This window comes from Serpula lacrymans (assembly GCF_000218685.1).
Source record: "Serpula lacrymans var. lacrymans S7.9 unplaced genomic scaffold SERLAscaffold_6, whole genome shotgun sequence".
Taxonomy (NCBI): domain Eukaryota; kingdom Fungi; phylum Basidiomycota; class Agaricomycetes; order Boletales; family Serpulaceae; genus Serpula; species Serpula lacrymans.
In genome coordinates this window covers 882,835-900,844 of record NW_006763295.1, presented here as the reverse complement: position 1 = coordinate 900,844, position 18,010 = coordinate 882,835, and the positions used below count along the sequence as shown (strand labels likewise).

The 18,010-nt window shown below is 48.4% G+C and overlaps 6 protein-coding genes across 6 annotated transcripts; 3 read left to right on the top strand and 3 right to left on the bottom strand.

The window, feature by feature from the left end:
* Nucleotides 1-2,775: 2,775 nt before the first annotated feature.
* Nucleotides 2,776-3,637, bottom strand: SERLADRAFT_465439 (uncharacterized protein; the record flags this gene model as incomplete). The annotated part of the gene is made up of 1 exon (XM_007317440.1): nucleotides 2,776-3,637. One exon carries the CDS (start codon nucleotides 3,384-3,386, stop codon nucleotides 3,024-3,026), a length of 363 nt encoding a protein of 120 aa, XP_007317502.1.
* A 358-nt stretch (nucleotides 3,638-3,995) lies between these two features.
* Nucleotides 3,996-5,215, bottom strand: SERLADRAFT_465437 (uncharacterized protein; the record flags this gene model as incomplete). The annotated part of the gene is made up of 2 exons (XM_007317439.1): nucleotides 3,996-4,997; nucleotides 5,076-5,215. One exon carries the CDS (start codon nucleotides 4,665-4,667, stop codon nucleotides 4,299-4,301), a length of 369 nt encoding a protein of 122 aa, XP_007317501.1.
* A 628-nt stretch (nucleotides 5,216-5,843) lies between these two features.
* SERLADRAFT_465435 (glycoside hydrolase family 23 protein) lies at nucleotides 5,844-7,138 on the top strand (the record flags this gene model as incomplete). Its single annotated transcript, XM_007317438.1, is given in 7 exon segments — nucleotides 5,844-5,884; nucleotides 5,904-5,950; nucleotides 6,004-6,210; nucleotides 6,267-6,409; nucleotides 6,470-6,583; nucleotides 6,652-6,710; nucleotides 6,769-7,138. 4 exon segments carry the CDS (start codon nucleotides 6,296-6,298, stop codon nucleotides 6,869-6,871), a joined length of 390 nt encoding a protein of 129 aa, XP_007317500.1.
* Nucleotides 7,139-7,627: 489 nt separating this feature from the next.
* Nucleotides 7,628-9,987, top strand: SERLADRAFT_465433 (uncharacterized protein; the record flags this gene model as incomplete). Its single annotated transcript, XM_007317437.1, has 15 exons — nucleotides 7,628-7,690; nucleotides 7,748-7,793; nucleotides 7,870-8,017; nucleotides 8,072-8,132; nucleotides 8,190-8,435; nucleotides 8,491-8,628; nucleotides 8,681-8,796; nucleotides 8,848-8,872; nucleotides 8,928-9,119; nucleotides 9,176-9,180; nucleotides 9,236-9,286; nucleotides 9,336-9,429; nucleotides 9,480-9,517; nucleotides 9,575-9,625; nucleotides 9,685-9,987. The coding sequence occupies 11 exons, from the start codon at nucleotides 8,258-8,260 to the stop codon at nucleotides 9,796-9,798; spliced, it is 1,002 nt and encodes a 333-aa protein (XP_007317499.1).
* A 120-nt stretch (nucleotides 9,988-10,107) lies between these two features.
* Nucleotides 10,108-13,333, top strand: SERLADRAFT_448355 (uncharacterized protein; the record flags this gene model as incomplete). Its single annotated transcript, XM_007317436.1, has 12 exons — nucleotides 10,108-10,173; nucleotides 10,234-10,533; nucleotides 10,590-10,669; nucleotides 10,722-10,759; nucleotides 10,823-10,852; nucleotides 10,905-10,948; nucleotides 10,996-11,085; nucleotides 11,136-11,358; nucleotides 11,407-11,783; nucleotides 11,844-11,915; nucleotides 11,970-12,155; nucleotides 12,206-13,333. The coding sequence occupies 12 exons, from the start codon at nucleotides 10,108-10,110 to the stop codon at nucleotides 12,893-12,895; spliced, it is 2,196 nt and encodes a 731-aa protein (XP_007317498.1).
* Nucleotides 13,334-13,383: 50 nt separating this feature from the next.
* Nucleotides 13,384-17,589, bottom strand: SERLADRAFT_368777 (uncharacterized protein; the record flags this gene model as incomplete). The annotated part of the gene is made up of 11 exons (XM_007317435.1): nucleotides 13,384-13,914; nucleotides 13,966-14,314; nucleotides 14,372-14,991; nucleotides 15,046-15,111; nucleotides 15,162-15,338; nucleotides 15,395-15,566; nucleotides 15,627-15,890; nucleotides 15,939-16,890; nucleotides 16,943-17,000; nucleotides 17,049-17,501; nucleotides 17,557-17,589. 11 exons carry the CDS (start codon nucleotides 17,587-17,589, stop codon nucleotides 13,384-13,386), a joined length of 3,675 nt encoding a protein of 1,224 aa, XP_007317497.1.
* Nucleotides 17,590-18,010: the final 421 nt, after the last annotated feature.

The following is an 18,010-nucleotide window of genomic DNA, read 5'->3' as shown; positions in this document are numbered from 1 at the left end:
TCTTTGTCATAGTACAGCATGTTGTCCTACTACTACTGCCAGTGCACTGCTATAGTCAGACAGTCGTTGTGATCGTCATGAATCCCCGGTGCTGCGTATTGCCTGTATTTTCGTCTACATGCCATCCTCGCTTTCTTGCAATCCATCACGCTATCGTCGCGCTACCCCAACCAACTCTCCATTTGTCCTTGGCATCGTTTTTCCATTTTCCATCTCAAAACTCTCACCCACACTCAACTCAGACTCTGTGCTCATTCTATCATACCAAACGGATCATTCCCTTCGATCACCATCCTTTGATGTTTTTAGGCCTGTTCTCTCTTCACGCCTCACCTCCTCAGCCCTCGGGTCTTGCACAAAGGGTCACCAGTCATCTGTCAACACCCTCCATGGCTATGGCTCTCAAAGATCTCAACAACGTCAACCCAACCTGCGTGCCTTTTTTACATTTCATTTCATTTTATTTTACAATTTCGCGATCAAAGCCGAGCTGCGGGAGCGTGACAGGCGGGACCCACCATTGCCTTTCTTGATCACTTCAACCCGGCCGACGTCGCGTGTCCGATTCTCAGCCCCAGTGCCCCAGTCCCAATCCCAACCTCAGGCTTCCACCCCCTATCCAGGTGTCCAGGTGTCCACCTCGATTTCTCAACTTGGCCGCCCTCTTACGGTGTGCTGTGCGTTCGGAAGGCCGCAAAGGGCGATGCTGGACTTTTCTTTACTCATCTTCGCATCCTCGTATACGTCCAAGCTTCCCCCCCCTAGTTGTAGCCTATCGAGATGTGATGTTGATGATATCTAACAGTTATCGCCCTTCAGTTCACGGCGTTGCCACTTCGATCGCCGGTTCATCCCTCTTCACTCCTTCGATCAGCTTCGATCAACTTCGCGTCCCCGTGGCCCCTATCTATTTGTGATGCCAGTACTGTACTCCGTGGCTGGGTGACTCGGCTTAGTGCTGGAAGCTTGAAGCTCGAGGCCTGGACGACATACATGGCAGGTCACCTTTCAATCTTACGTGTGGAATCTTCGATGATACGGCAAGACCAGAATCACGCCTCCATGGCTCAGTGATTCGGCTCGTGGCTTGAAGCTCAAAGCTGGAAGTACTTGACCTTCAAGGCCCTGCCAGAAGCCTGAACGAAGAAAAAAAAAAACTAGGTTGTGGCAGTTCCCTCGCCCGATCTTCGATGAGAGCAGACACTCGTTATCACCCCATCTCAGATCCCCCTCCCTCCGTGGCTCAGTCGCTGACTCGGGCTCAGGACCTGCGCGAGAAGACGAAAAAAGAAAAAAAAAAACTAGGGTCGTGGCAGTGACGGTCCCTCCCTCGCGCGATCGTCGATGCACGTTGAACGTTGCTCTCACTGGCTTGATAGGATTCAATTTGCGTGGTTGCTATCCATACTACTATCTATGGTACTATGTGATATGGCGCTATGTGCTGTGCTTGCCACACTGGTGTGTTTCTAGAAAGTCATTGTTGATGGAGGGGTTGAGAGGTAAGTACTTGGCTTTGTTTTTCGTTGCTACAAGTGAGTGACCTTGTTCGTATTCGTGTTTAGGGATATCTTGATCCTGATCCCCGACCCTGATTCTGATCCTGATTTCTGATTCTGGTATGGACTCATCAGACAGAGTAGGCAGCGCAGGGCAGACGGACCAGTCAAGACTTGCCAGACTGGTGCGTTCTGGAAAGTCACTGGAGATGGACGTCTGAGATGGAGGTGCGAGGTAGAGAGAGAGTGTGTGTGTGTAAGCTTTTCGTGACTTGGTCCAGGCAGGTTGGGCTCGCGAGTGTTGGTTGGTTTGTCGGGGGGATATATCTTTGATTCCGATGTTGATAACTGATTCTGGTCTGGACTGATTAATGTCCTTTGTCAGACCAGGGTAGGTAGGGAGGGAGGGTAGGGTGGATGGGTGAAGGGGCAGGGCGGGCGGTTGGCAGGGGGTGATGGACAACCGTCTGTCTCAAGGCCTCAGCCTTTGGGAGAAAGGTGTGCAGACACAGGCACGTGCCCCTCTTTCCCTGCTGCCCTCTTGTTTTTCTTTTCTTTTCTTCACATTGTTTCTATCTGGGTCACGTCATGTCGCGTTGCACTATTCTGATATTTGTGGTTCTGGCAGGCTTTGCAGGTGCGAAAAAGGGCAGTTTGACAAAACGAAAGTTCAAGACTCAAGACTAGATCCCACTTTCCTCTTGCTCACAAGGATTTGAGCTGCGCTGGTGGCCGCACTGTATTGTCATTTTCGCTCTACATCCAATTATCTACTGTATCAACCCTGCATGGCGGCAGCTGACACCTATCTAATCTAATCCTGTAAACACTCCATTTAGGTATCACCCCGCGACGCTACTCCCCCCGTCTCTTCCAAATGGCAATCCTTCTTGTCCATTTCCATTTATCTTGCTTCCCCCACATGCCCTCCTCCCATAAGCGAAAAGAACCGACGGAAGAGCCTAAATTTGGGAAATAGACTCATCCCGAGTCCGCATCTGAGCTTGTTTGTGGCTTGGGGGGTTTTCTGATGCGGCAGCGCGATGACTTGCGCGCGTGTGCGGATGCTTTGCTCCGTTTAGGAGGAAGACCATTTGGACGGTGAGGCTTTGTCAGTGGACCGCCTTGATCGTGCCGCTGGTGTACGCGGCACTTGCTGACTACGATAGGATCTGGCGAGCGGGTGGGTGAGTGCGCTTCGGTGCGGGGCGTGGGCGTGGGCGTGGGCGTGGGCGTGGGCGGGCTTACAGGTTGCTCTCAGGACGGCGAGATGGTTCCGGGTGAAGATATGCGTTTGAGCGATCATCATCCGCAGCTTGGTGGCTTCTCGGAGTTGAAGGAAGGAAGGTAGGAAGGAAGACAGGAGACAGGGGGAAACGTTACATCGCCACCATGCTATCGCCATCGGGATGCTATACGCAGCAAAAGGCACGGAATGCGGGGTGAGAGGTGAGTACATCCTTACCGATTCTACGCTCCAGAGCCGGGTCGGTATGTCACACAAACCACTTTGATGCTGTGCGTTCACTGCGCATGGGTGGATCGACCTGCGACGGGTGGGTGTGCTACGCCGGCTCTGCGATGTCGGTACGATGCGAGGGGCTTCTTGGGGAGGGATGGAAGCGGATCGTAGATCGGTGTGTCGGTATTCGGTGCTCGGTGCTTGATCAGTATGGTGTAGGCTTTTACAAAGGTTGCTCTGAGCACGCCGAGATAGTACCAGGTAGACATGTAGGTTGGGCGATCATCCGCAGCTGGGTGGGTAGTGCGTTTTCTGGTTTGAAGGATGGAAATTAGGGGGGCAGAGAGAGCGTTACATCGCGCCATGCATCGCCATCCAGGTAGCAGCAGAGACACGGAATGCTGGGTGCTGAGTAGTGAGTGCATTCGTACCGATCCTACGCACCAGAGTTAGGCTGGTATGTCGCACAGACCAATGCTGTGTGCTCACTGCAAATGGGTGAATTGACTTGATTGGTGTGCTACGCCGGCTCTACAATGTCGATTCGATGCGATGGGCCATGGGGGAGTGTTGAAGCGGATCCATGATGGATCGGTGTGTCGGTTCTCGCTCAGTACGATCGATGGCTATACGGTTGTACGGTGCTTGTGAAAATGCCCAATGATTGTCAATGATTCTATCTGTCTGGGGTGGTCTGTGTAGAATGTTCTGTCAGGTCGGACAAGGTGCTGCGCTAAACACGGCTAAGACAGACCGACGTTTTTGTTCGGTGCACTGCTTCAAGTCTGCATAGTGCTGGGTATGTACCGGTGGATATGTCACAATTTTTGTCAATCGCTTCCGAGGAATGGTTGCGTATTATGGAAGACCAGATACATTTTGATCAGCTCCGGCAACCCGCTGAGTGACTCAATGATCATATTTTATAGCAGATGTTTCATTCTTATTCGGGATGTTGGAATTATCTCGAGAAATGCACATTGACATGTATTGGCTGTAGTTGTAGCTATAGCACACATTCCCAAGCCTCAAACATCATCAGAATGCCAGTGTATTATAGCTGATATTGCATCATCATCGTGAATACATCTACCGGATCCTAGTACACGCATATGCCATCTGTCGTAGTATCATGACGGCCGTTCGCAGGATGTCAGAGAACACGGGGGGGATCTTGACTGCACCTGGCAACGTGACATTATGACTACTACTCCTACTATGGACGTGCGTACGGAGCATTCCCTTCTCTCCCCCTCTTTGTTCCAAAACAGTTGATAGATCTGTGCAGTGATATCTAAATCCTGTCGGCCGAGGCGAACGAGTATAATCATTTTGCACTAGCGTAACGAGTCATCGAGGCGCTCCGTTTTTTCAGATATGGGTCGCGGTGATGGGACTATCATCAAGGTGACCAACCGTTGCGTCTTGGTCGGGCCCGCCGTCACGGTGGCCAGGTCGTAAAGACAGTTGATGTTGACGTTGCTGTGACCCGTGCTAAGCGCCAAACACTGATCCTCCGAGAACGAGCTATGTAGCTGTTGTAGTATTTGTCCAATTTGACTGGTTCTGACGAGCGCAGTTTTTGTCTTTGCGTTTTCCCCGAGGGTCTTTGGACAGCATGTCGAGGAGATTGGGTAGATGCGGGTTCGTCGCGGTACTGCCTGAGGAAAAGGGGTGCTGTGAGCATTACGGTATGCGTTAACCATGTTCCTCTTCCACCCCTGCTACGCCCAGAAAACCTTGGGACGTCGATGTGACTAGTAGTCTGGTGCATCCAAGGGTTCCTACTATAGGGAATTGCGAATAGCTGCTCCAATTCGAGGGCGAAAGAAGACTGTTTGCTCCATCAATCAGACTGCGCAGTCAGAGAGCTCCAAACCAGGCATGGTCGGTTTAGTGGCTTTCTTGCCAGTGGAGAAGCTGATTGTTATTGCGAGAACGTGAATGGCGAGCTTGATTAGTCGAGAATGGAATTAGAATCGCCTATGTGTATTAATATATATGTTATCGTATGCGCAGTACCGAGTTTTTCTGGTCTAATGAGTTGGCAATTTTTAGAATGGGCGAGGCAGTGTCAGAAGAGGTCCATATCGTCGATGCTGTTATCATCGCACCTGGCTGTCCCCGGATAGAACATAGTGTACACTGTACAGACGATAAAGCTCGCTATCGAGCAGAGGTGCGCTCGCCGTTCGAAACAGCGAGAAAGGATAAGTGTGAGAGCTCCATAGTGATGGCGGCAAGGTAAGACCGGTGGCAACCAACCATGTGGTTTCTGATCTGGGTAGTATTCTAATATTGCTCCACCAAACACATCTGTGATGGGCAAAATGGTGCGCTAAAGGGCTCTGTTTTTCCTCCTCATCGACTTACTCTAGTCTCTCTCTTTTTCTTTCATTCTGTAGCCTAGTCCACACACCTTGCCATGAGGTTATCCACGTCGCTCTTTGCTATCCTTACCACCTTGACCGTGGCTGTCCAAGCCGGACATGTAGACGGTAACCCTTCTTTACATTCTAGGCATGCTCGAGTCGCACGTCGCGTTGAAGAGCGACGTGTTGATGAGAATGTCCCTAGGGTACGCAGCAGGAGGAGCTGCTCTGCTGGGAACTCTGCTGGGAACGGTGGTGGTGTGAGTTGACGTTTTCCTTGCTTTGATTCGTTGCGGGACATGCGTACTGATGGGTTATTATAATGGCGCTTTTGTTGCAGGTCAATAATGCCGCTGCGAATCCATCACCCTCTGCGCCGCCAGCACCTGCATCTACATCCACGACCTGGTCTGCGGCTCCTTCCCCCTCGCCCTCTCCTTCTCCTTCTCCCCCTCCTCCCCCTCCTCCCCCTCCTCCTTCGTCGAGTAGCGCACCGCCCCCTGCCTCTACGACTTCTTGGAGCAATAACGGTGGATCTTCAGGTGGATCCATTGGATCTACTGTAGCAGGACTCATCAATATCGCTGCTGGCAACTGCGGTCCCATCGGTGCTACATGTACGTCGATCATCCAGAGGACTCGTTATTTTACGATTTTAACACTTTCACAGTGGATATAACTGCCTCGAGTGGGCCCAACGGGAACATCAACTTCCTGAACTGTGGTATCGGTTCTGGTGGTTGGACCCCGCCTTACATCTCGGTCTCTGATATCATTACCGTGGAATTGGCTTCGGTAGCGTATGAACCTAATTCTGCGTTCTCGCCTTGCGCGGCATACGTGTCGACATTCGAGCAGTATGCCGGTCAATATGGGCGTCAGTGGTTCTCGTATCTGCGTTTTTAGTTATCATCTGACAAATTGTGTATGTAGTTCCTGCCATCTTGTTGGCGTCCTTCGCTATGCAGGAGAGTGGCTGCGACCCTAGCACCGTCGGTGGTGCTGGTGAGCAAGGTCTCATGCAGCTCACTTCAGACAAATGCACCAACGCACCTGGAGGTAACTGCCAGGATCCTGTATGTCTTTTTTACCACTTCTTGGGATGTATGAAGCAAAGCTAATGCGTTACTGACTAGGACTACAACATTCACACTGGGGCACAGTTCTTCTCCGATACCCTGAACAGCAACAACGGTGATCTACTTTTGAGTATTGGCCAGTACAATGGCTGGTTCCAGGGTATGACATACGTACGTCTATTTCTCGCTGCTGCGTGGTGTGTTGAAACTGAAACTGAAGCTCAACTTCGATATAACAGGCTGACGCCACTGCCGATCAGTACAGTGGGAACTGCAGAGCTCAGAACAACTTGGATTAGTAAGTAGTCCCATCGTACGATGATCTTGTTTGCTAAAGCAGATCTTGATTTTTCTAGCCTGCACCAATTCTTGAATGGCTGGTGCCAAAACATCAACGCTTACTCGAACAATCCTCCCCTTGGAGAATACTTTAACCTTAACGTGTGCGGCAGTAGCTGATCTCGTTACCCTTGAAACCTCAAGCAACCGGTCTCGCGTTGTCACGGCCATGTTTGTCCGGAGCGAGAATGGTTTTTTCAGATACAGTATACCTTATACCCATCATTTCCACAGGTGACCGCAGGTCACTGTCCCCTCGCTAGTTGTTTTTTTTTGTGGTTAATGCAACATTTTTTGGTTACGAGGACGAGGCTCATGTTCATTTTATATGATTGTACGAGTGGCTGCAATGTCAGACACATTCTATCAAAACTTGTTTTAACTGAGTATTTTCAGTATGCGACGTTCTCAGATCATGATCGCGCTCCCACGACCATCGTTTCCTTTTTTGCAAATTTTAGATTGTGTATCTTCAAACGCTTTCTGGTTGTCCTCTCGGCTATATCATAGGAACTCAACGATACACAGCGTACTATATCTGATAAACCTCAATTGTCGACAGCCATGAGCGACGCATCTTCATCCGTCCCAGGATCCCCAGGATCCACCCCACCTTCCTCCTTGCCATCGCCCGAAATGCAAGCCCTAAGTCTCAAAGATGTGTCAGACGAGGACAGAGAAAAGGCAAAAGAGCTGAAAACGGCGGCCAACAAAGCATTCTCGAGTAGGCATCATACCGTTCTTGTGCGTATCGATGCAGGAAATGTTAACCGCTCATCGTGTCGTTGCAACCTTTTATTGCAGACCATAACTTTTCAGAAGCTGTTAAACTGTACTCTGAGGCTATCGAACTGAATCATGCCGATGCGACGTTTTGGTGTAACCGTGCTGCTGCTCGTACGAAGTTGGAGGAGTATGGGTTTGCTCTCAGTGATGCAAGTAAGTGAAAAGGCACGAGGCCGATCAGGATACGCGTTTTTACAAGATTTGGTTCAGGTAAAGCCATAGAACTAGACCCAAAATATTCAAAAGCTTACTATCGGTGAGATCCCGCTCAACGTTATTATCTCTTCGTTTGACATCTTATAGCCATGGATGATCGTCTTCTTATCCTAAAGCCGAGCAACGTGTTATCTACAAATAGTGAAGCCGCAGCTGGCAGTAGCGGAATTCAAGAAGGTCATTGCCCTGGAACCGAAAAATGAGATCGTACGGTCGCAACTGTTGTCCACTCAAAAACTTGTCCGTAAAATTGAATTCGAAAAGGTTAGTATCTATCTTTAGATTTATTGTGTTGGTTGAATTCACGATGTCATGCAGGCAATTGAAGTAGAGGGTGAAAAGAACCCGATAGAAAGATGTACGGAGATTGTCGCAGAAGGTATGGCGAAATAAACTGTTTGCGGGAGTCACTTTAATAACTCGAGCTTGTTACCAGGAGGATGTGATGTTGAGAAGAGCTACGCTGGACCAAAACTGGATACTACTGAGGATGGAAAATATATTATGACACTGGATTTTATCAAGAAAATGATTGATTGGTTTAAGGATGGCAAAAACCTTCCTCGTCGATATGTGTGGGAGATTGTTCTTGGAGCACACTCTCATTTCGCTAAAGAAGAAAGCATGGTTAATCTCGATCTCGAAGATGGAGTGACTTGTGATGTTATCGGCGATGTTCACGGTGAGTAACCGCACGTCAGCTTTTGCTGTGTCGCTCTGCCTTACCGTTCATTCAGGCCAATTCTATGACCTTCTGAATTTGTACTCACTTACTGGCGAACCAAACGATAAACACTGCTTGTTGATGAACGGAGATCTTGTTGATCGAGGATCGTGGTCCATTGAGGTGATACTCACTGCCTTTGCGTATAAATGTTGGTGCTCTCTTCATCTCTGTTGAACGATGAGCTCTTACATGCACTACAGGGTTATATCCCACGCGTATGTTCATAAACCGCGGCAATCACGAGGCAAAAGACATGAATAGGACGTATGGCTTCGAAGGTGAAGCGAAGCACAAGCATGGAGAACAAACCTACAAGGTTCGTCCTACTTAATATAGAGCACAGACACTATTTGACATTTTAATCAAGCTCTTTGCATACGTTTTTACGACTTGTAAGATACCAGTGTTCATATGGAATGCTAATTAAGGACCTAATTTGCCCTCTAGTACCGCTAGCTACACTGGTTAGCGCCACCAAGCTGCCTGCGACGCCTGACAAGGCCGCCATTCTATCACCAGAAGGGCGAAAACGTTATTTTGTCGTTCATGGTGGTCTCTTTAGCAAAGATGGTGTCACTCTTGATGATATTCGCAAGATTGAGCGAGTTGGACGACAGCCCGGTCAAGAGGGCTTGATGTGTTCGTGATTTTAGAATTCTTTATTTTTTACTTAAAGCTGATTTTAATCTCATTAGGCGAGGTAACTTTAATCATGACATATCGTATGTGTCAATCTTTATGAAACCTGCTTTTAGCTTCTTTGGACCGATCCTCAGGAGATGCCTGGTCGCGGCCCCAGTAAAAGAGTTTGTGCAAATCTCCCCATGTTTTGCGTCTTTCTCATAAATTTCTCAGGGTGTTGGCATCGCATTCGGACCTGATGTCACTCGACGATGGTGTACATTGAACGGTGTCACTGGGATAATACGTAGTCACGAAGTGCGAGAAAGTGAGCCTTCGTCGTGAACTTCCTATATCAGAAACTCATGGTTATGCTAGATGGTTATGCGATCGAACATGATGGCCTGTGCACTACTGTAAGTAAATTCATAACGCTGCTATCAATCGAGTGTAATCACAATCCTACTTTACAGGTATTCTCGGCTCCCAACTACGTGGACCAAGTGGGTAACAAGGGTGCATTCGTAAGTAGCAACTTTGACATATTGATTTTCTTCGCGTATGCTGAACTTCACCAATGTAGATACGGATAGATTCTAGTGGTACACAGAAATACTTCCAATTCGATGCTACACCACACCCCCCAATGAAGCCTATGGCATACGCTCAAGGCGGACTGTCTAGTCTGCTAATGTGAGAGTCCGAAGTTAGGAAGGAGACGAGCGTCTGGAGTTTGCTTGCTTTCGTGCATGGTACTTGGGCACATAATATATTATATTTATATCTAGCTTGCAATTGCCTTCAAATGCATTACAACTTGTACCACGTCAATGATGTTGTTGTGTTTTGATCTGATGATAATCATTTCTTGCAATTGCCTGCCAGTCTTCCTGTGTTGCCACATTTTCAGTGAAGCTGAGAACGCTCGTGGGAAATATCACTCTCACCTGCTTTCTTGCTGAACGTTTCGCTCCTGGGTCAGTCACTTTGTAGCTCAAAATTACCAATGGACAAGACGAAATCAAAACTAGCCGCTTTTTTTGACAACGACGAAGAAGAATCTTCGTTCCCAGTGCGACGGATAGGACTTATTTCTACCCTTTTCACACTTACCAATCGCTTCATACATTAGCAAAAGACAGTCGATGACCAGAAGCTGTCTCAATATACGCAGGGAACCGTACGGAAATCGCGTCGAGAGAAAGAGAAGGAGGCTCTGGAAGCCAAGAAACGAGAGGAAGAGGAACATGCCGCCAGGGCTTACGCCGAGTTCCTGGACGCTTTCGAAGGCGACGATGCGAACAAGCGGAAATCAACCTCCAATTTCGTGAGGGCGGGAGGCGACTCGAAGGGCTCCTATTTGCCTCCCTCAAAGAAAACAACGGAGACCCCGTCACGGTCTACAGAATTTTTCAGAGAAGAGAGCAGCGGAGTGAGTTATTTCTTAGGTTTCGCCCTGACATTGATTGATGCATTTTGCCTACCTAGCCCCCTTCACCTCCACAAGGCAGCGCACCGAAACCTAAAGGAAAACGCGCTATGGACGCTTTTCTTGAAGAGATAAAGAGGTATTCACACATTCACTATCCATTTTCAAATTCGCTCAGCAACATAATTCAGGGAGCAAGCTCAACGAGAGGCCAAATTCTCTCGTCATCGTAAGATCTCTCAAGTGGCCTCTTTTGTAGAACTGTTGGCTCACTGACCGAGCTATCATCCAGCTCATGGCAGGTCTGTGACTGCTTTAGCAGGTGCGAATATTCGTTTTCTTTATGCTACTGGTTTACCGAAACGGAAACATAGCCTATGAAGGTCAGAGTGGAAGTAAAGATCGAGGAGACCCAGAGGTATGTTTGTAGTAGTACACTGTGTATACATCTTGATATGCCTCCAGACATCCAACGTCTTTGTGGCAAACTTGCCCTCCAACGTTACCGAACAGTCTCTGGGAAACTTTTTTGCGCGGAGTGGTCCTGTTGGTTCGGTAAGTTAAAATGTCCTATACTTTTTGACTTTTCTCATTGGCTGCAAAAGGTGAAAATCATGTGGCCTCGTGGCGATCCCACGGTAGGGCCTGGAGGAGACATGACTACGTCTCGTCGGAACAGAAATAGCGGTTTAAGTGGTTTTGTTTCGTTTATGAAGCGGAAAGATGCAGAAAATGCTCTTCGCGAGTTTGATGGATATGACTGGAATGGCTCGGTTCTACGTGTGGGATGGAGTAAAGCTGTTCCTGTGGCAGCTAAGCCTCTATACGGTTAGCCAGCGATTTATTGCCTTTTCAAATACGCTGACGCTGTTACAGTCGCTCGACAGTCTCGTTCTAGATCAAGGTCACGAGATCGCCAATTTAGGAGTAGAAGTAGAAGCAGCCACGGGTCTCCTTCTCGTGAGGGACATTATCGCTCGTCTCGACGTTCTCGCAGTCGAAGCCGTTCGCAATCGCCCTATCAGCGTCGTTCATTTAGTCGGTCTCGTCCTTATGGTAGCCGCAGCCCGTCCCATCGGAGGCGGTCTCGTAGCTTGTCTAGAGGTCGTGAGGATGATGAAGCTTCAGCTGTCACCGATACTTTTATCCGTGCTGTTGCCGCTGAAGTTAAAGGACAAGGTCCGAAGTATGAAGCAAACTTACGAGAATGGGAGCAAGACAACCCCAAGTACTCCTTTCTCATCAGGAGGAAGGTATGTAATTGTGACTGTTGGATTTTTTTTTGTGGTTGATCCCGTATTTGTGATTTATAGCATAAACGACATGTGTACTACAGGGGACTTATTGAGCGAGAGGACATTGTGGATCCTGAGTTTAACGATGAGGTACCAGTCCCAAGTGATTTTGCGGCCTGTGATTATCTGAGCTCGTTTTATTAGGGATATAATTCAGCTTATTCCACCGACTCTGCCGAAGAATCTGAACAGGAACGCACCCGGAAGAATGCTCTAGGGAAACTTGCTCGCAAGCGATTTGAAGCTATGCTTCGTGGACTGTCGGGGAAGCGTGGTGAACTGGCTCGCTGTATGACTTTCAGTTTGGAGCACGCAGAGGCTGCTCGTGAGGTAAATATTTTCCAGCAGCTACTATGATATTTCTTGCTCATTTATTCAAGATTTGTGACATTATTGTTGCCTCATTACTCGTGGACGGAACCCCTGTCCCACGGAAGGTAGCCCGGTTACACTTGATTTGTGACATTCTGCACAACTCTGCTGCTTCCGTTCCGAGTGCATGGAAGTTCCGTCAAGAATTCCAATCACGACTAGGCATCGTGTTCGATCATTTGGCCTCAATCTATCATTCCTTCCCAGGTCGTATCACTGCTGAGACATTCAAAAAACAGATAACTTCCGTTGTTGACATATGGGAGGACTGGATTGTGTTTCCCCCTGACTTCACGTCGGAATTACGAGCCAGACTGGATGGCACAAGCCGTTCAGACGCCCAGCCTAAAGAAGAAGCAGACGATCTTGAAGTCTCAGAGTCTAAGGAAGTATATACTTCCAGGTTCAAAGCAAAATCATTTCAACCTGCGCAGGACATTGTCGAACCTGCTGTACTTGACGTTCCTGGTAAAGATAACAAAGTTGGTGGGGAGCCTATGGACGAAGGAAGCGACATTGACGGGGAGGCCATGGATAATGTCGATGGAGAACCATTGAACGATGATGTGGACGGTGTACCCATCGACGATATCGACGGCGCGCCGATTGATGATGTTGATGGTGCCCCTATTGAAGACATGGATGGTGAACCAATGGAGGAGGATGAGAATGTTGATGGTGTTCCTATGAGCATCTGATGCTAATTGTTGTTCATCGTGGATACGGGACGGGGTCACTGCACTTCTTTCTTCTCAAACTTTTAATTTCTCTCTACTCGTATTGTCAAGAACTCAAACGGCTGTCGCCCAACACCGTGTAAAATCCTTTCGCCTTATAATTACTATGAATCTTCATTTGTTGGACAATTTGCATGTCACAAGAGGCTTGGACTGTCAGAATATAGTAGCCCCTTGAAGCTTTGAATTGGTGTGAGGTGGTCATAGTATTGATGCATTCCGTTATAGAATTATAATTGCTGTGAGGTGTGCGTAGCGATGTATGTAACAAGCATTGAATCCATGTTTTCCATCCCATATTTCATCCCTAGATCATTAATACAAACAAGCCTTTCAATCGTATTGCCGACGTGGAGGGCGGGAAGAAGCCATCTTAATAATAGCCTCTTTAGCAGACTCAACAGCCGCTTCAGAACCTGGATATTAGTTTAGCAAGCTAACAACGACAGTCACAGTCTGGACGTACCAATGATAACAATAGTGCTGTTCTCTCGGCTAACCGTAATATCTGCTCCAGTTTCATTACGAAGACGGGTAACATTTGCACCCTTTGAACCAACTATTCTGGGGAACGTGGAACGGTCAGGAAGGGTGAGGAAACCAACTTGAGACATGCTCTTGGCCTGCTCAATGGCTTCCTGGATTGCATTTTGAGCACGTTCTAATCCAGCAGAGTCCCTTGCCTTCAGAGTCCAAGTAGAGTCGCCTTCTTCTGCATCTTGGTAGTTCGGCACCGTTTGCCAGATATTTTCTGGGGCTGACTCCTCCTCAGCATCATCGATACGTGCAGAAGTAGATTCAGTCAGGACGGGACGAGTGGGAACGTATGATTTTTGAGGGTGGGCATCCTGATCAACCTGGACGCCGTAAGATCGTAAGGCGCGGAAGAAGCTACCCTGCTGTGAGATGACATGATGGTACTTGAGAGGAACGGAAACAGTCTCGCTGACACCTTCTGGAGCGGGAGGCTTGATCTGAGACTGCACATCTCGTCAGTGCAAGCTCGCCAACCACATGATAGGGATACCTACTTTCAGTTCCTCAATAGCCGTCTCACACGCCGCACGAGGACCGGAGACTTTGACGATATTAGCAGCGTCAGTTTCCCCTACATCGGCAGCATTGTCGGGTTCCCCAACTTGACTGTAAGAGCGCGATCCAGGGAATTGGACTTGAACGCCATGTTTGGCCTGAAGATCGTTCAAGTGCTGACCTCCTCTTCCGATCAGGTTGCGGTGTTGAGAGGCAGGGATGTCAACGGCCATTACAACGCGGTCTCGCAGGGTGGTGACGATCTTCTCCAGCTCGGCCTTAACCTTGTTGACGAGTTTCGGCTCTCCACGAAGACGGACTTCATCGGAAGGTTCACCTTGACGAGGGCTAAGAAATTGAAGATATAAGATAAGATAATCGACAACTAAACCAAATGAGACATACAATCTGACGAGTCCTGCCTGAAGCTTAGGGTCCGACGGACCACCACAACGACCAATTAACTCCTTGAGACCTTGACCACCGGCTCCAATAATCGTACGATGGAATTTCTGCTCAATCGTGAGAGAAGCCGTAGTCTCCTCACCGACCTGATCCGCAATGGCTGTAATAGACGTCTTGGCAGCGGCAATGGCCTTCTTCGTTCCACGGACTGTGATCTGAGTTAGCGTGCCAGACTCATCAGCGGCTTTGTCAACGTCAATCTGGGCACCAGTATCGTCCTTGATCTCGTTGATAGTAACACCACCTTTGCCAAGAATGCGCGCAACAGACCGAGTGGGAACTGTGAATTTGAGAACATTGTTCGACTCCTTCTCAAATTCAACGGCGTCAAGTAGCTCGGATTTAGCCAAGGCAACACCCTTCTTGCCACCTTTGATCAGAACCTCGTCAGACTTTAGCTGCTCGCGAGTTCTGTTTTCGCTATTGTCTGCCGACTGGCGAGGGAAAGTGATCTTGACAGAATACTTTTCTTCCAACCTGATTGCATATTTACCGTTTTGCCCGATCAAAGAAGAGTGATACTGGCTAGAAATCTTGAGGACCTCAGAAGTTTCGTCAGCCTATCGAATAGAATTAAATCAGCAGCTTTGACTTTACACGATGAAAGAACCCACGAGACGCTCGACTTGAGCAATGATTCGCCTCTTCGCCTCTTCAACATTTTCTTTCCTGCCAGTAATCTGCACGTATTTATAGCCTACATCACGTGTAAGGTTGCGCGTACACTTACTTTGACCTTTGACTTTTGGTGAGCCTTCTTTTTCTTGCCATTTTCCTTTTCCTTCTCGTCAACCTCATCCGAAACGTCGACTTTCACACCGAGAACGTCACGAAGCTTGTTAATGCCGGATCCCTGAGCTCCAACAACGCGACCAACGTATTCACGCTCGATGTCGAACTCGGTGGACTGTTCACAGGTATAAGAGACTAATAAGATCTAAATCATTGATGGAGAAAACCCACGAAGCTGTTTACAATCTCATCATTCTTTGCATTTTCAACGATTTGAAGGATTTCAGCGACAGCGCGGTCGACATCGGCGCTAGCTCCACGGACCAAGATAACGTCCTCCGTAGAACTATCGCCAGCCTCGGCACCAACCTTGACTGACAGTGTTTTGTCTTCACCGATAATGCTAAACAAGTCCTACGGTGAGAATTTTCTTGCGAGAAACATCTCACGATAGACTACTTACGAATTAAGAGTGGTACCTCCAGTACCAACAACTGCTTCATGCCATCTCTTCTCGACAGAGACGGTTTGACTTTTCACGTCAGCAGCATCCTTGGCTAGCTTCAGCAGCTCCTTGGAGACTTCTTCAAGGTGCTTCTCTTTTTCGACGGGAGAGAGTGAGGCAGAAGGCGACGAAGGATCGTAGACTAATAAGACCGAAGATTCCTCAGCTGTTTCAGCAGGGAAGAAAACCTGGACGTTGTGCACTTCGTGGAATTGCTTCAACCTACAAAATGTGAGCCTCGCACTATCAATTTACAGCGCATATACTTACTTCTTAGCGTTCTTGCCTATGATCACGCGATGAACAATCCAGTCGATGGATAATTCCCTCGTACCACCAATGAGTTTGCCGATCAATTCAGAGACTTTCCTGACAACAGCGTCAACCACAGGTTTTTCGCCGACGATGTCGATGTTGAGAACCTGAGCCTGAGCCACAGTCGCAGCCGAAGGAGTGAAAACCGATACACCAGGGTGCGCAGCGCTCAATGTCTTTGGGTACCCGATGCGAGTCATATACGTTAACAGTTGTTTGGAGAGTGAAATGGGGCCCGGTAGAGGGAACTCATGGATGTACTGCGAGTTGGCCTTTTCCATAACAGCACCGAGACCGGCAGGTAAGTCCTCTCCTTTACCCCAGACAGTTACTTCCTCCGAAGGATCATCGAGTTGAGCGACCACGACCGAACATTTACTCTTAGCCATGATTTCATCGATAGCTTTACCGACAAGTAAACGATGTTGGCGCTTGGGGAGGGCAATCTTGAGTGATGTTACACCTGTCTTGAATGTTTCAACCGTGTTTCTGATGGACTCAACGACACGAACAACACTCTCCCGATCACCGCTGACAGTAATTTCACGCTCAGTACTGTTCAATGCCAAGTTGACGTCTCCACCTTGAGCTGCCTCCATAAATAGAGGGCGGCGAGCGGTAATGAAAGGTAAGATGTGGGCCGGAATGTCACGGACGCGTTGGGTTGACCTAGATGTCCTGGAGGAAATGATTTCTTTGAGCAAAGACTCAGCTTCGTATGCCAGAGGTTGAGGACCGGTGAGAGTAACTGGGACGGTAATTTCGTCTTCGTCGTCCTCGTCAGCGGGTGTAACCTTTCCAAAAGCAGCACCGTTGGTGTGACCGTTAGTGGTAGGAACCAAGTTCTCCTTGCGAGGGATATCGACTCTAACACCAGTTTGATCACGAATTTGCTTTAGTGTAGCACCTATAGCAGAGGGTTGAGTATAGACCACGATATAGTCGAAGATAAAGCAGACCTTTCGGACCGATTATAGCAGCAATAGTTGAGGCGGGAGCATTGAGAACCAAAGTGATCTATACCATTTTGAGTGATCTGCACAAAAGTGAACGGGGGAAACTCACGACCGGGCTGAGAAGAGCCAAGAGACTACGTTTAGCTTTGTCAAGGTCCTTCTGAGAATCAGCTTTCATGTGGAAGGTCGTTTGACGTGTCTTCTGGTTTGTAGAGGCCTCGAGCCTGACTTTGTATTTAGTCATGACCTGCTTCATAACTTCGCCGAGGGTAATGGGCTTTCCATCTCTACCTGCCGAGGAAAGGTCGATAGCAGACAATGTGAATGTGTCCACAAACACAGGCTGAGACTTGACGTTGGCTTTGATACGAGGGCCTGAATCAACACCCCACGCAGACCTAGTGGGGGCACCGGCAGGCTGAACAGAAGGATTGAGTGATGGGAAAGACAAGTGCGAATCCGTGTCCAGAGCTTCCTTTGCCGGTGCGCTAGTACGGGGTTGAGCAGGTGCATCGACCAGAGACGGGAAAGGGTCAGGAGCCCCTACAAATTCGTGTTGTTTCTATTTAATATTGTCAATATGGGTGTCCTATACCTCCGTGAGGTGGCAGACGGACCTGAATATCAGCTGCGCTCGGTGTGGGGGCCATATTGAAGATATATGCGGGTGTCCAAGACGAGAAACCTTTGACGAAAAATACCTGAGCGACGAGTTCCAAATAACAAAACTCAACGCGGGACACTTGGAAAAAAAACAAGAATGAGAAATAATTGAAAAGAGCAGTAGACGTGTCCTCCCCAAATGGTTGGCTCGCCTAATCGACGTGGGAGCATGTTAGGTAAACCAACCGACGGCATCCCAAATAAAAACTACAGTACGCTAGGATGGGATGCCGTCGGTTGGTTTACCTAACATGCTCCCACGTCGATTAGGCGAGCCAACCATTTGGGGAGGACACGTCTACTGCTCTTTTCAATTATTTCTCATTCTTGTTTTTTTTCCAAGTGTCCCGCGTTGAGTTTTGTTATTTGGACTCGTCGCTCAGGTATTTTTCGTCAAAGGTTTCTCGC